Source organism: Manis pentadactyla, chromosome 12 (genome assembly GCF_030020395.1).
Source record: "Manis pentadactyla isolate mManPen7 chromosome 12, mManPen7.hap1, whole genome shotgun sequence".
NCBI classification, from domain to species: Eukaryota; Metazoa; Chordata; class Mammalia; order Pholidota; family Manidae; genus Manis; species Manis pentadactyla.
Window position 1 is genome coordinate 109,252,304 of NC_080030.1, and position 17,631 is coordinate 109,269,934.

Genomic DNA, 17,631 nt, shown 5'->3' on the forward strand with positions numbered 1-17,631 from the left:
AGATTATATATTCTAAATATCATTAAGAGAATGTTCAAAGATGACGTTCAAGTAATTAAAAACCTTATACATCTTTTCTCATCTTATATAAAATATCCTTAGACTAATTAACATCTTTAAAATAACCATGCATTGTATACAATGATTGTATTTTAATTATAATTAATATTCTATTGTATATTACTATCAATCATCATCCAGAATCAATGATAAAGGCCATGCTTATGTCCACTTACTGCAATCTCTCTACATGCCGACATGGATATTCCCGTGCCTTCAATTTGCTTCAGTGCATATTCCTTTTCATCTTTTCTGCGTATGAACAAAAAAAGTTATTTTTTTCTACACATTTTCAGATTCAAAAGTATAACTAAAAAAACAATGAAAATGCATTCATCTCAGTGAAATGTAAATACTCTCGCTACGCACGCACTCCTTACTATTTCTGTTATTTCAAATACAGAAATATGAAATACCAAAGGAAATTCATGTCACAATGAAAACACCAGACAGAGCCAAAACACAAAATTCAAACTGAAACAGAACAGGATACTAAACACAGCACTAGTTTCAAAAAATAAACAAGCATAAATATAAACTCAAGCATACTGCAAGATAATTCCACTCCCGTCTTAATTATCTAGAGTCTGAAAGCATTCTGTTAAAAACATTAACTACAAAAATAAATGACAGATGAACTCCCACATCCATTTAAAGTAATTTCATAGTATAAGAAACATTTGATAGGAGGACAGGAGCTAAAGAAAGGTGACCCACTGAGACACACTCGTTCTCAGCTAGGATAGGGGACACGCAAAAGCCCCAAGACCTCAACCAAATGCCTTGGAAAGACTTCAAAACTCTAGCCACCAACATCTCATTCTCAAGAACTCCAGGAAAAATCCAGTAGTTACAGTGAATATTCCATATAATGTAGTTAGGATCAGGCATTCTTGGAAACCACAGGAGTTACAAGATGCTTAACCAAGGGCAGACAGTTCACCAATGGCGTGCAGTCCACAAAAACAGTAGCCGTAGGAGTGGCTGTGTGACAGGGTCCTCGAGAGCACTGACAGCAGAACCACCCACACTCCGGCCCCAGCTCAGTCACAGATGTGATTCAGAGCACAGGCTGTGCTGAGAGGAGCACAATATGATCCCATGCCCTCCAAGTTTTGTCTTTCGATTATACCAGAGCCTCAGCCAGGCATCACCAGGTCACGTTGGTTCTGTCACGTGACAGCCTAAGCAGCAGCGCCCCGGCCCTACATACCCGGTCCCCACCTTCCCTGTTCTGTGTTTACTAGCAGGTAAAGCAATTGAAGAGGTTACTCATAACATGCATTTGAAAACATCGTTTAATGTGCCTTTTAAGATTTTTGACAGTCATCTCTATTTTGGGCAAGTAACTGAATTATGGCTACTTTCTCCCAAAGTCACTTTGAAAATTATACCCATTTTCTTCCAATACATGGCCTTTAGGAAATAATGAAGCAGCATTTTGTCAAACAGAAAACACATCAGATAGGTCAACAGGATAGACTATTATGCAAGTTTTAAAATGATAACCACAGATATCATTAGAAACATGGAAAATATTTACTACACACTGTTGAGAAAAGTACAGTTACACCATTTAAAAATATATACATCCAGACATATGTTGAAGGTGACATAAAAAAACAGCTGTGTTAAAATATACGAAGCTATGTTGACTAATTTTAGGGCCAAATTTATGCTATACTTTAAATTGCAATTAGAGAAAAAAAGAAAAAAGCCTGAAAATAATTTGACACCCTGAAGTCGCTTACTAAAACACTTTTTAGTATTTTCAGTGACATCTTAAGCATGTTTTAAAGGGCAAAATCAAAAATAGGGTAACTTAAGTGATCATTTTTTCCCTTTTTCCATCTTGTTTCCTCCAAACATAAACTGAGCCCTCTTTCAGACCACCCAGAAGCCACTAAGTACAAGCAGCAGAATGTAAGAGACAAACGTGCCACCACCTTAAATGCACACATGAGTGTGTGTGTGAGAGCATTTGTGTCTGAAATGCTCACACAATGCTTACAATATCAATTTCATACATTTGAGAATTAAATTAACTACTGATATCTATTACTGTAGATTTATGAATTCCTTAAAATCATTTATAAGCTGACAAAATTTTCACCAGATCGTTAATTTTTTTTCATTAATTTTTTAAAACAAAAATATTTCAACCCTCAGTTCCCCTAAATCAAGAGCTCCAGAAGCTCATGTAATTACAGTCTTATTTTTAATACTGTAAAGAGTATTACATAATCTGGATAGGTTATCGTCACTATGGAAACTATAAGGTTTTTACAGTAAGTCAAAAGTACAAAATTAACACATCACATAATGACTCTGACTTTCACATCCAGGCCATCAAAGGAATTTGAAAGCGTGAGTAAAGCAGACTGAAGCATAGGTCTCTTACTCTGTATCATATGGATAGGCTCTAGGAACAAACCCAGCAATTATTTCACTTATTACATATACACATAAGTTTCTCTGAAAAATTAATAAAATACTCAAAGATCTGTAAACTTAAGATTTATATGCAGCTTTTATATTGAGAAGAAAGAAACTGTATATATCGTTACCACTTCTCTTGTCCCCTAGTGGTCTGGTGATAAGCGGTGATGTGGCACCCCCGAGGCTCACCGTTTGAGCAGCAGAACCCCAGAGGGCATATGGGCCTTGCCTTCACCTCCATACCACACCACTACCTCACTGTGAAAACTAAAGATGCCTCCTTTCCCACCATGACCACAGATACTTCAATGGCTAGCACATGGGACATAGACGCTTTATTGCTGTCAACGCATGGCAGTGTCCCCCTACAGGACTTCCTTCAGGCAGTAGTGATAATTCTATGTCTCAGGCACACATAATATTAAGGATCATAAAGGCATAAATGTATCCTTTCAATGATGAAGATAAAAGCAGGTAGACCTGGATTACACGGCCATGATAGCATAATGGAGGATTTTAAAGACAGTTTAATTTTCTTAAAATTATTTTATTTCTAAATAAAAACTGCTTGTAATTTATTATAATACTGGGAGACAAAGCAATTCCAATGCCTTCAGGGAAACTGATTTCTAAATGTTAGTGCCTGTTAGGTACTAGGATTAGAGCAACTGCATAGTGAAAATAATCAAAGGAGTTCACTAAATAAATTGAGGAGAATTAAAAATAAATCAATCTGTAGTATAAACATGGGTATATGTAACATGCATTCTTTTTTTTAATTTAAAGACATCTCTCCTGTATGTCCACAATGCTAACAAAGCCAAGGACCGTCACTCTCGGCAATCACAAAGAAAACAACTGCTCAACAGGAACATTATGCACCAACAAAACAGAAAAATTAACTTGGCAGAGACTATGATTGTTATGTTTTCCATCTGAGATACTATGTTCTGGAAAACTCTTGATGCCAGCACTTCTAAAGACAGTAGAAAAAATAAGCAGCACATATTTGTGCAAACTGTAGAAATCACTGCCTTAAAATGAAAGCTTTATTCAGGCAGAAAATCAGGCTAAGTGTAGAATTTAAATGTAATTCAAGGAAGAATTTCTCAAGCCTAAAGAAGCAAGTTCAATGGGAACACCTCTTAGGAAATGCTAGGAACCAGTCTAATGAAAAAGACAGTCTTACTCCTTTCAACAGTGTCCAGACTTGGCAACAGACTTCCAATCACTTTTAGCAAGATAAAGAACCATTCGGGAGACTACATGCACAAGCACAGTTAACATTTGGCCAAAACCCCATTTTTTATATTCATAAATAGGCACACACAGGATTTTTGGCTCCTAGCAAAAATACCACCAGGTATTCAGCCATAAAAAGTAAAGAAATCCCACCATTTGCAAGAACATGGATGGATCTACAAGGCATTACGCTCAGTGAAATAAGCCAGAGAGACAAGTGCCAAATGACTTCACTCATTTGTGGAGCATAAAACAAAGCAAAACTGAAGGAACAAAATAGCAGCAGACTCACAGACAGGGAGAAGGGACTAGTGGTCACCAGAGGAGAGGGGTGGGGGAGGGTGAAGGGGATTAAGGAGCACAATAATTTGCAATCAAAATATAGGTAGGTCACGGGGAAGGCAGTACAGGACGGAGAAGATGATTAATGATTCTGTAACATCTGACTATGCTGATGGACAGTGCAGCAATAAAGGGGGTGAGGACTGGATAATATGGATCAATGTTGAAACCACTGTGTTGTTTATAAAACCATCATAAGATTGTATATCAATGAGACTTAGGAAAAAAAAATATTACCAGGTGTCCGGATCACCCCAAAACCCCTTACACCCCAAAACTAAATTACAGACAAAAAATTTAGAAATAGCTTTTAAGGAAAAATGAGGCAATTCAAACTCAAGCAACGCTGAGGAAGAAGTTTTAGTCTTCAAGCTACCAGGGTTAGAATCCTTTTTTATTTCTAAAGAAAACAGAAGAGCCTTCCTATTTAATTTACATCAATCCACAACTACTAAGTAAATATTACACATCCCAAGACTGCCAAACTCTACGAAGGAACACAACTAGAGACTGACTACCCTCAACATTACCGAGTTCACAGTCCACCCGGGAAGAGATTCTCGGTGAGTGGGGAGTATGAACAAAATTTAACTGTGATATGACTCCCTCTGCACCCAACAGGTACACATAACAGGCACAGAGAGAATGAGACTGGTATTTCTTTCAGAGCTTTAAGTAAGGCAACTACATGAGTGATGCCTTTAAGAGAGGAGTTCCAGGCAGAGAAGGGGTCAGAGAATTCCAGGCAGAATATGGCATGAGAAAAATAAGAGTGGCATATTGAGGAAACCTCTGATATACAGTATGGCTGCAAGCTGGGGGTATGATGACAAGGGGTTAGAAAGGTAAAGGGACCACATGAATTCTGCAAAGAAGCTGGTGTTTCAGGTATCAACAGTGTAGAAGGAAAGTTTTGAGGACAGAGATGGTACATTAAAAGAAAGAAGGTTTTGAGGACAGAGATGGTACACTAACAGATCTTTGTTCAGAAAGACACTGTGGTAGCTACAAACTGGTGGCGGAGCAAACGTTTGGTAGATTGCATCAAACATCCAGATACGAAAAGATGAAGGACTAAATTAGAACAGCGGAAGAGAAGAACAAATATGAATACGAAAAACACTCTTAGTGAGAACTGACCGAGTTTTTTAACCAAATTGATTCTGTAGGTAAAGGAAGACTCTGAAGATGGATGAAGTTTCCCCGTTGTCTAAGTGTGTGAACGATTAACACCATTAACCAGAGAAATGATGACATGAATAAATGGAGATCTGGAAATATATAAGATTTTATTCTAAAAGCAATGAAAGCTCCATATGAAGATTAATCTTATTAGGAAGGACTGAGATTAGACATGAAAACAACTCCAAGGTAACTGCAATCAAAGCGTGAGAAGGTGAGAACGTGAGAACGTGAGTCAGTATCCTAGTGGCAGCTCCACAAGGAGCGGACGACAACCCCTTCAAGCTCCTAGGTTTAAAGCAGCAGCTAGAAGCAGGGCTAAAACACAATCTCCCAATTCCACATCCATAGCAGAGTGGTCAGTGAGACTGGACAGAAGAAAGAACACTGTAACAGTCATTTTAGAAGGGGAATTGGCAGGACCGAATGATAAATGATGAAGATTAAAGGCTGAATCCAGGGTAAGTCTGAGGTTCTCAGCTTGGCTGATGGGGAGGATGGTATTAAGAACAAAACCTGGGACAGAGCTCAGAGGGTGACCTCAGCTCATAAATGATTCTTTTAAATAGAAAGAAAGCCCAACCAAAAAGAAAAATATCTAAGTTCAAAAGGGAAATGTCCTCAAGATCTGCTAAGGGTCTACCAGGGCAGTCTCAGACTGGAAGGATCCGAGCCCAGAGATGCAGGGCTGGGGGAAGGCAAGGATCACACAGACAGGGCGACTTTTCTGGTGACCAAGAAAGTGCCTGAGGCAAGAAGTGGAGGAAAACAAAGAGGAGGAAGAAAAGATGAAGACAAGACAATTTCTCAACACTGCTCTCACATCCTTGAAGACAAACAGATGTATGAATTCATCCTTGAAGTTTTCGTACCCAAATCTTAAGAGAATTCAAAATGAAATCATCAAAAATACAGTATCCAAGATGGTAGGTACAGTATTACCAGTTTCTATAACTAGGTATTACCAAGAAGATGTTCTTCAAACAATATGACATCTGAGTCTTGCCATCAGTTTTTTTCTTCAAGAAGAACGCTGGCAGAAATCAGTGTTATAACACCTTTCCTTTAGTATGTGATGATTTGACTTACTTAGCACAGTAAGAGGCTTCCACATTACACAGAAAAATAAGAAAATAACAATATGGAAGAAAAATTTGAAAAACAAAAACCAAAAGATCACTTAGTTTCACATTTGTATCATTCTGCGTTATTCAATATCATGAACTCAATATTCAGCCAGCCTAGTAGTAATGATTCCTTATATGGGAACTCTTTCCTTAATTACATCATAACATAATATTTTTTAATTTTATAATGAAATTTTCCAAAAATGAACAAAAAAAATTAGTGACAGTGACACTCTATCACAAAGCTTCAATAATTATCAATACATGGCAAGTCTCATTTCTACTGCCTCCCCTTTTCTTGATGATACCAAACATGGTATCATTGCATTTATAAATAATTCAGCACCATAGCATTTCTCATTATCAGGAATTTGTTTCTTGGTTTTAATGATAATAGTCCTTTAAGATAATTCTGAAATATTAAATATCTTATAATACAAGGTACTGTTATTATTTTGTATTCCCCTTACTAATGAATAATGTTAAATACTAGCACTTTATGATTTCACCTATCTGTATTTCATCTACTTATTCTCTAAACATCACCAAAACACAATAATAGCCTTGAAAATTTTAAAGTTCAGGATTCCCTTGCAACATGGAAATCTGACAAATTTATCTTTTGCCTTCATTCTTTAGAAAGATTGCTTTTATTTAGTCTCTTTTTTTAAGAACTGATTAATATATTTCTTTCTGAAAAAAATAATATTCATTTTATACTATTTTCTTCATTCAGAATTCCAATTCAGATAAAATTTACTATTTCTAAAGCTCTAAAATGATAAAATGTCAAAAACTCCTATTATGGCAAATTCTTATTGTTCAGAAATGATTTTAATTAAAACAAATATATCTGTAGTAATGGTTTAAGACTTCAGGCATCAAAAGTGTTAAGTTTAAAACAAGTAATTAGGACTGTACTACACAGAAAGTAATCATTAGCAAATATTTAGTGAAAACCAAACTTTCACTATAAAACATTATCTTCCTTTGATAATTTGTGAACCTCTAGTCAGACTGCTACGGAACGCAATACCAAGTCACACCAGACGTTCCTTTCAGAAATATTCTACTAAGCTTGTGCTGCACGAGACACGGCACTGGCTCTAGGAACAGTAGGAAGAACAAGACAACCTTGTAAAGCTTTACAGAGAGAGACACACAACAAGGCACATTATGGGATAAGCACTGTAACAGATTATAGGCAAAGTACACCAGATAAAGAATGGAAAGAAGGGCTTGGTTCTGGTGGAGGGGGCAGGAAGGGCTATCCGGAAATAATTTTCAAAGAGAATATCCAAGTGGACCTTGAGAGCCGAGCAGGATTTCATTAACCAAAGAAGCGAAGGTGGGACCTAGGGACACCAAAAATGAATGGACAAAGTCTGAAGATTAAGATCTACATTATATTCAAGAAATTAACAGAAGTATAGTTAGAACATAAGACATGAAGTAACACATGAAAATAACAAAGAAGATGGAATTAGCACAGTCTCGTACAGTGTAATGGGAAGCCATATGAGGTTTGCAACCAAGGAAAACACGGTCAAACATATGTTCTCAGTAGGCATATATAGTATGCAGGATGAATCAGAGGATTGAAAGTCAGAGATACAGAGACCACTGCAAAAGTTCTGGAAAGGGTTGATGATGACCAAAATTAGAGTAAATATATAGTAAAAATGGAGGGACTGTATTCATGAGGCATTCCAGAGATAAAGTTATCTACTGTGGCCAAATATGTATGTATATATATGGGCACATTGGAGGCATTAAAGAATTATTTGGTATAAAGGTGTTACGCACATGTATGCACATGTGTGTGAGAGAGAGCTAAGCAGTAAGCCAGAGAATCAGCTGACGATGACCAAGGTTTCAGGCCAGAGAGTGTTGCCTCACGGCAGCAAAGCCATTTACACTAAACTTTCAATGCCCCTACGAAGAGAAGAGCGTAATACTGACAATGAGCCAGTTTGCAGGTAAAAAATAAATTCATTTAGGACATGCTGATTTTTTTTAGTTAAAAGTAACAGTTAAGAGAGTTAAAAAAAAAAAACAGTAAGCAAGTTGTATACAGAAGCCAAGAAGCAAGTGTTAAAAGGCAGGTGTGTTACAGCAGGTATACACCCAGGCCTGAGCAGGGAACAGGCTGGGGACTCCGGCTGGTGCTTATTCAGTTAGATGCTTGTTTATATTCTAAACACTCTGAGTAAACCGTTCTGGGAGGCGGAGGGTACGGGAAGGGAGAGTATAGATAACAGACCTGTCAAAACTGGCTGGTTCCAACATGGAGAAGTGGCTCTGACTTTTCCTCTAAGTGCGATGTAAGTGCATTAGCGTACTGCAAGTCACCCCCCTTGGCCCCAGGACAGTCCCAAGGGGGAACAGATAAGGACAGAATTAGGGTGTCACCCTATTTCCTAGAAATCTCCTCCCTAGTCCAAGAAAACCCCACCTATCCTGATGAATATTCCTGCCCCTGCGTAACCCCGCCTGACCGCCCCGATACCACCCGCCTCTGGAGCAGACCCTGCTGCCCCGCTGAGTGTGTGTGCTTCTGCTTATTAGACTGTTCTTTGCTTGTACCTGGTCGACCTGCACCCGAATTCTTTCTCAATCACATTCAAAAACCCTCCCCAGGGCTGAGGTCTCACCTAGTGTACAGGGACATCTCCCCAGTCTGGACTGCCCAACAGCCGGGGAACAGAAGCATCAAAAGGAGAAGTTACACAGGAGGGACGGGAAAAGAGCTTAATGTCTGACCGTTGTCGAGGTTGTGCAAGAGCATGACCCGCAGAGTGAGCACTTTGCTCAGAGCTACTCGAGGACTGGACCAGACTCTCATTTCGTTATTACAATTACTTATAATTGACTCATCCTTTCCTCTTACACATTTCTGTATATTCTTTAGGAGCTAACCAAATTATCTTCGAAACAATAGAAACTAAACATTTGTTGCATTGAGGTAAACTTGTTTATTAGTCTTGGTAACTAAAAAGTATTTTCAGCGTAACAGAAAACCTGGAAAATCTTTAACAACATATGTTCTGAAGATAAAAATAAAATACCCTGGAGAATAAAAATGACAAAAATAATTAAACACCAATATTTTTATTGGAAAAGTAATCGTATCTCAAAATCCACCAGAAAACAACTATCTTCTCCTAGTAGAGAATGCGAAAAATATAAATATTTCATCATTCTCAAATCTAGCACTGTCAGATCAGATAGTGCTAGATCAACAATATGATCCTTTAGGTACACTTCCAGATTTTAGCCTTTGAAATCACCTCAAATCGTAAATATTAATGAAAAACACTCAAAAGAGAAATTAACGGTCAAGATGCCAATGTGAAATTTTATAATACAAAAAAACACAAATTTCAATATATACGTAAATTTTTCACCATACTACTGAAGGTTTTGCCAAACCTAGACCACTGAAGAATCTTTTGATAAAATTTAGGTTTTCTGTTTTTCCTAGCTAATCATAACAACTATGATACCATTAATGTAATTTGTAATATAATAAGAAATACATATTTTGTTCTTCCTCCAGGGTTCCTGGCCCACAGCAACTAAAAACCCTTGTAATTTCCTAAGTGACTAGAGCACAGGAGCATCCTTTATTATAAAATTTGGGTTTTGTTCCCAGAATACCTCCAGAAAGATCAAAGTAAAAGCACATCTTCTGTTATTCCTAACAAGTCCTTTTCAAGCACACCTGAGTTTATGTTAATGAGGTGATTTTTGTAAAGTCCCTAGATAACCACTGGATGGGGACTGGTTGCTAGAGGAACAAACCAGGTGATGAAAACTTCAGCCCCACCCTGCCACACAACCCCCACCCTCAGGCATGATTAATCACCTGTACAGTCAACAATTTCATCAATCATGCCTACATAATGAGGCTTCCATAAAGGCCCCTCAAGTTCAAATTCAGAGAGCTGCTGGGATAGTGAACAAGAACATGCACTTGCTGGGAGGGTGGCACACCCCAAACTCCACTGGGACAACAGCTCCTGGGCTCAGGACCCTTCCAGACGCAGACGGAGCCCTGCGTGTCCTCCATCTGCCTGTCCGTTTGTATCCTTTCATACACCTCCTGTAACAAACCACTGACCTAAGCAAACTGCTTCACGAGTTCTGAGTCACTTTACCAAATGATGGAACCTGAGGAGGGGGTCTGGAGGTCTCCATTTTGCAGTCAAGTCAGATGGAAGTTGTGGGTAACTTGTGTACCCACCACTTTTGCTGGCATCTTAAGTGGGGGGCAGTCTTGTGGGACTGAGCCCTCAACCTGCAGGGTCTGCACCAACTCCAAGCAGTAGGTGTCAAAGTTGACTGAGCACTGTAGGACACTAGCTGGTGTGTTGGATATAAGTAGAGTTGTGAATAGAGAGAGAGAAAGAGTTTTTCCTTTCAGAAGAGTCCTATTTGCTAATATAACAAGTAGCTTTGCTAGACCCCAAATCAGATTACAATCCATAATCTCTGAAATACATTTGAAAGAAAAGCAAATTCCTCTGAAGGATTTTACTTGAAACTTTAATCAACATGGCACATAAATCATAAAGTAAAAGGTTAGCTATTAGCTACTAAGAATCAAATATTTTATAAAGTTTCCCTATAGGTTGACCTGAGTTAGTTGGTATAAAAATTCAGATAAACCTAATGTTGTCAAATGATCCATTTCATAGGAATGTCAACCTAAGATCAAATTCTAGTCACTAAAAAGCTGAAAAACAAGAAGTTAGGAAAATAAAGCTACTGCTCATCAAAGAACAAAGATAAATACCAATAATAATGAGCCCAAAACTTATAACTTATGAGGAAAAAATGACATTTTTCTTTTATCATTAAATCATCTTTAAAACATAAAAATAAATACTACCCAGCACCACAACATGTTCATAGCAAGAGCTGTGATAACAGCTGCACTTACTTCGCCCTCAGCACCTGGCAGGCACTGTTCTAAGAGCCCCCACAGCATGCACTTTCTCCCCCTCACAGCATTACCACCCACCCCCGTGGGTGCCGAGGACACTGAGGGTGAGGAACCCACTCTAGATCCCACACGCAGGGTTCACCTGGGTCGAGTGTGGCTCCAGCGTCTGTGCTGTATCGCCACAGGTTCATTTCTTCTTAGTCCCCTTTGGAAAAAAGGGCTCAGCAATAGATCAAAGATGACACAATAGGAACATCAGATGGAAGCCTCCTTCCAAAAACAAAGAAGAAAATACAGCAAATCCACCTAGACCTGAAAACGACCTGAAGACCACAGAACAGACCCCCCTACCCCTGAGAAGAGAGGCCCACACGGAGGAGGGTGAGGTGACAGAGCCAAGATGGCACGGGGACCCAAGCCCTCCCCCGACCCCAACCTAGAGGCGGGACAAAGAGGAGCGGAGCGGGGAGAGGGTAGGAGCCCAGGAGCGCTGCACACCTGGCCCCGGAGGTCGGCTCCAGGAGCATGAGCCCACATCACACCGAGCTCCGGTAACTATGAGGGCTGGACCCCAGGGACAGGCGGAACATTCCCGGAGGCTGGGACTCCAGCCATTGTGGAGAACAGGCACACTCCACCCGGCCTGAGACCCAAAGCAGAGGCCCTGGTGTGAAAGACTGCCAGCAGGTGACAGGTAACGAGGGCCGGACAGAGCGCTCTCCTCAGGAGAAAGGGCAGGTGGAGGATACCTCCCCAGGCCTTCCTCAGATTGGGAAACTCTCGGGAGGCCCAGAAGCCCCATCCCCCCTAGCAGGCAACGCAGCCTGAAGGCTCCTCCCTGTGCAAACACCGCCGGGAACCAACCCACTTGGCCCAGCGGCGGTGGCAGACTTTGCTGCCTGGCAGGCAGAGGGAGACCCTCCCAACTTCTTTGGCTCCATTTCAGCCCAGATGGGGAGGTGCCTGGAGGAACCAGCCCCAAGAGCTCCTTCCTTTCCACGGGTGTCCAAGCCCAGTGCTGTGCATCCGGCTGGGGCACATCAGTCTGCCCACCCCATTAACCCTGCAGCCCACCACGGCTGCAGGCCACACAGAGGGCAGCCCCACCCACAGCAAGCTCAGCAGAGATTCCTGAGCTGATCACAAGGCAGCAGCTCAAGCAAACCGCTGGCCCAGACTCAGACCACCACAGACACCAGACAGAGAGGGGGCCCCGCCCACGGCATGCTAGCAGCTGGGGTCCTGCAAAAGAGAGCCGGGTGCTGGAGAGTAATGAATCTTGAGCTTCTGGGCACCACAGCACACCTTCTTATAAAGCTATTACTCTTTAGACCAGAAAGCACTGCAGAGACATCTAATACAAAGGAAGAAACACAGAATCCCTGACAAAATGAGCAGGAAGAGGGTTTTGATCCAAACAAAACTACAAAAAAGAACCTCAGAAAGTGGGATAAATGAAACAGATTACCAATCTTCTGGATAAAGATTTCAAAATAAAAGTCATACACATGCTCACAGATTTACAGAAAAGTACTCAAGATCTCAGGGAGGACTTCAGCAAAGAGATAGAAAACCTGAAAAGGAGCCACTCAGAGCTGAAGAATACAGTATCTGAAATGAAACATTCAATGGAGAGATTTAAAAGTAGATTAGATAATATAGGAGACAGTAAATGAAACAGAAATTAGAGAACAAGAAAAAGCTGAGACACAGAGAAAAAAGGATCCTAGGAATCAAAGAATGATAAGAGAGTTGTGTGACCAATCCAAACAAAACAATATTCGCACAATAGGGGTACCAGAAGGAGAAGAGAAAGACAAAGGGATAAACAGTCTCTTTAAGGAAATAATTGTTGAAAACTTCCCCAATCTGGAGAAGGAAACAGACACTCAGGTCATAGAAGTAAAGAGAGCCCCTAACAAAAGGAATCCCAGCAAGACAACACCAAGACATGTAATAATTAAACAGCAAAGATCAAGGATAAGGAATGAGTGCTGAAAGCAGCCAGAGAGAGAAAAGATTATTTATAAAGGAAATCCCATCAGGCCATCAGCAAACTTCTCAACAGAAACACTTCTGGCCAGAAGGGAGTGTCATGATGTATTTAATGTACTGAAACAGAAGGACCTCCAACCAAGAATACTCTACCCAACAAGATTATCATTTAAACTTGAAGCAGAGATTAAACAATTTCCAGATACACAAAAGTTGAAGGAATCTGCCACCACTAAACCAGTCTTACAACATATGTTAAAGGAATGATTGTAGACAGAAATGACCCTAAGGCTAAATAGCTTTTACCAGTGAAAATAAGCCCACAGTAAAGGTAGTAGACCAACTAATTAACAAGCAAGTATGAAATTAAAACAAAAGAAGCAGTATCAACTATATACAAAATCAGTCAAGGGAGACACAAAGAGTGCAAATTATGACATCTAATGCGGAGGAGGAGGAAGAAGAAGGAAAAAAAAGGTATCCTTAGATTAAGTTTGAAATAAAGTAATCAGCAATTTTAGACTATTATATAGTAAAGAAGCTAGCTATCTTTGGACCTTTGGTAACCAAAAATCTAATGCCTACTAAATATACACAAAAATAAATTTAAAAAAGAGAGAGAAATCCAGTTACAACACCAAAGAAAAAATCAGTAACAAGAAGAGAGAGGAAATACAAACAACAGCAGAAAACAATTAATAAAATGGCAATAATTACATATCTATCGATCATCACCCTAAATGTAAATGGACTGAATGCACCAATCAAAAGACACAGAGTGCCAGAATGGGTAAGGAAACAACCCATTGCCCATCTATACACTGACTACAAAAGACTCATTTCAGACCCAAAAACATACACAGACTAAAAGTAAAGGGATAGAAAAAGATATTACATGGCAAATAATAGGGAGAAAAAGCAGGAGTAGCAATACTTATATCAGGCAAAATTAATTTCAAAGCCAAGACAGTAACAAGAGACGAAGAAGGACATTATATAATACTAAAGGGATCAGTCCAACACGAGGATATAACCATTATAAGTATCTATGTACCCAATATAGGAGCACCTAAATATGTGGAACAAACACTAACAGAATTAAAGGGGGAACTAGACTGCAACACATTCATCTTAGGAGACTTTAACACACCACTTATATATCAATATATCAACCAGACAGAAAATAAAGGAAACAGAGGCACAACAACACATTAGAACAGATGGACCTAACAGACATCTACAGAAAACTCCACCCAAAAGCAGTATACACATTCTTCTCAAGTGTACATGGAACATTCTCCAGAATAGATCACATACTAGGCCACAAGAAGAGCCTCAATAAATCCAAAAGGATTGAAATTGTATCAAGCAGGTTCTCAGACCACAGTGGTATGAAACTAAAAATAAATTACACAAAGAAAACAAAGAGACTTACAAACACATGGAGGCTAAACAACATGCTTCTAAATGATCAATGGGTCGATGAACCAATTAAAACAGAAATCAAGCAATTCATGGAGACAAATGAAAACAAAACTCAACAGCCCAAAATCTGTGGGAGGTGGCAAAGGCAGTTCTTACTCAAGGCTTCCCTCAAGAAACAAGAACAATCCCAAATAAAGTCTAAACTCACAATTAAAGAAACCTAGAAAAATAGCAAATGAAACCCAAAGTCAACAGGAGGGACATAATAAAGATCAGAGAAGAAATAAATAAAATAGAGAATAAACAATAGGGAAAAAAAAATCAATGAAATCAGGGGCTGGTTCTTTGAGAAAATAAACAGATAAATCCCTAGTCAGACTTATCAAGAAAAAAGACAGTGTATACACATGAACAGAATCAGAAACAAAGAACGAATAATCATGATACCACAGAAATACAGAGAATTATTAGAGAATACTATGAAAAACTATATGCCAATAAATCGGACAACTTAGAAGAAATGGACAACTTCCTAGAAAAATACAACCTTCCAAGACTGACCCAGGAAGAAACAGAGAATCTGAACAGACCAATTACCAGCAATGAAATGAATTAGTAATCAAAAAAACTCCCCAGGAACAAAATTCTAGGTCCAGATGGCTTCACAGCTGAATTCTACCAAACATTTAAAGAGCTAGTAGCCATCCTTCTTAAAGCATTCCAAAAAGTAGGAGAGAAGGGAATACTTCCAAACTCTTCCTATGAGGCCAGCATCACTCTAATACCAAAACCAAAGACACTACAAAAGAAGAAAATTATAGACAAATATCCCTGATGAACACAGATGCAAAAATACTCAACAAAATATTAGCAAACCAAATTCAAAAATACATCAAAAAGATCATCCATCATGACCAAGTGGGGTTTATTCCAGTGATGCAAGGATGGTACAATATTCATAAATCCATCAATATCATATATCATATTAACAAAAAAAATAGGATAAAAACCATATGATCATCTCAGTAGATGCTGAAAAAGCATCTGACAAAATTCAACATCCATTCATGATAGAAACGCTCAACAAAATGGGTACAGAGGGTACATACCTCAACATATTAAAAGGCATATATGACAAACCCACAGCCAATATCATACTTAACAGTGAAAAGCTGAAAGCTTTTCCTCTAAGATCGAGAACAAAACAAAGGTGCCCACTCTCCCCACTTTTATTCAACATAGTTCTGGAGGTCCTCACCACAGCAATCAGACAACACAAAGAGATAAAAGGCATCCAAATTAGTAAGGAAGAAGTTACACTGCAGAAAAACCTAAAGAATCCACAAAAAAACTACTAGGACTTAGAAATATAAATAACTGAATTCAGCAAAGTTGCAGGATACCAAATTAATAAACAGAAATCTGTTGCATTTCTATATACTAACACAAAATAGCAAAAATAAATCAGGCAAATAACTCCGTTTACAATTGCATCAAAAAGAATAAAATACTAGGAAATAAACTTAACCAAGGAAGTGAAAGACTATACTCTGAAAACTACAAGACACTCATGAGAGATATTAAAGAAGACACCAATAAATGAAATACATCCCGTGCTCATGGATAGGAATTAATATTGTCAAAATGGCCATCCTGCCTAAAATAATCTACAGATTCAATGCAATCCCAATCAAAATTCCAAGGGCATTAGCATTCTTCAACGAACTAGAATAGTTCTAAAATTCACATGGAACCACAAAAGACCCCAAATAGCCAAAGCAATCCTGAGAAGGAAGGAAAAAGCTGAGGGGATTACGTTCCTTGACTTCAGCTCTACTACAAAGCTACAGAAATCAAAGCCATTTTGTATGGGCACAAGAACAGACCCATAGACCAATGGAACAGAATAGAGAGCCCAGTTATAAACCCACACATATGTGGTCAATTAATAAACAATAAAGGAGCCATGAATATACAACAGGGAAATGACAGCCTCTTCAACAACTGGTGCTGGCAAAAATGGACAGCTACATTTAAGAGAATGGAACTGGATTACTGTCTAATTCCACACATGAAAGTAAACTTGAAATGGATCAAAGATCTAAATTTAACCATAAAACTCTTGGAAGAAAACATAGGCAAAAATCTCTTGAATATAAACATGAGCAACTTTTTCCTGAACACATCTCCTTAGAAAAGGGAAACAAAATAAAAAATGAACAAGTGTGAGTACATATAACTAAAAAGTTTCTGTACAGCAAACAATAACATCAGCAGAACAAAAAGGCATGCTACACTAAGGGAGAATATATTCATAAATGACTCATCTGATAAGAGGTCAAGATCCAAAATACATAAAGAACTTCCACAACTCAACACCCAAAAAACAAATAACCCAATAAAAAAATGGGCAGAGGATATCAACAGACACTTCTCCAAAGAAGAAATTCAGATAGCTAACAGGCACATGAAAAGATGCTCCACACCACTAATCATCAGTGAATGCAAATTAAAACCACAAAGAGCAGAGAAGACAAGTAGTGATTTTACAGCATCTTACTATGCTGATAGACAGTGACTGTGAAGGGGTATGTGGCGGGGACTTGGTGAAGGGGGGAGCCTAGTAAACATAATGTCTTTCATGTAATTGTAGATTGATATCAAAATAAACAAACAAACAAATAAAACCGCAAAGAGAGATCACCTCACACTAGTTAGGATGGCAACATCCAAAGGACAAGAAACAGCAAATGCTGGCGAGGGTGCAGAGAAAGGGGAACCTTCTTACACTGTTGGTGGGAATGTAAATTGGTGCAACAGCTGTGGAAAGCAGTACAGAGGTTCCTCAAAAAACTAAAAATAGAAATACCA

At 38.9% G+C, this 17,631-nt stretch overlaps 1 protein-coding gene across 5 annotated transcripts in view; it reads right to left on the reverse strand.

Moving 5' to 3' along the window:
- The window catches only part of CDK19 (cyclin dependent kinase 19), a 108,545-nt gene that overhangs the window by 78,405 nt on the left and 12,509 nt on the right, over window positions 1-17,631 (reverse strand). For 4 of the 5 annotated variants that reach the window (XM_036902973.2, XM_036902967.2, XM_036902968.2 and 1 more), the window contains one exon: window positions 237-312. In XM_036902973.2, coding sequence (XP_036758868.1) covers window positions 237-312 — 76 coding nt within the window. Of the gene's footprint in view, window positions 1-236; window positions 313-914; window positions 1,061-17,631 lie in introns of those variants that run through there. The other variant, XM_036902970.2, reaches the window with a different exon arrangement.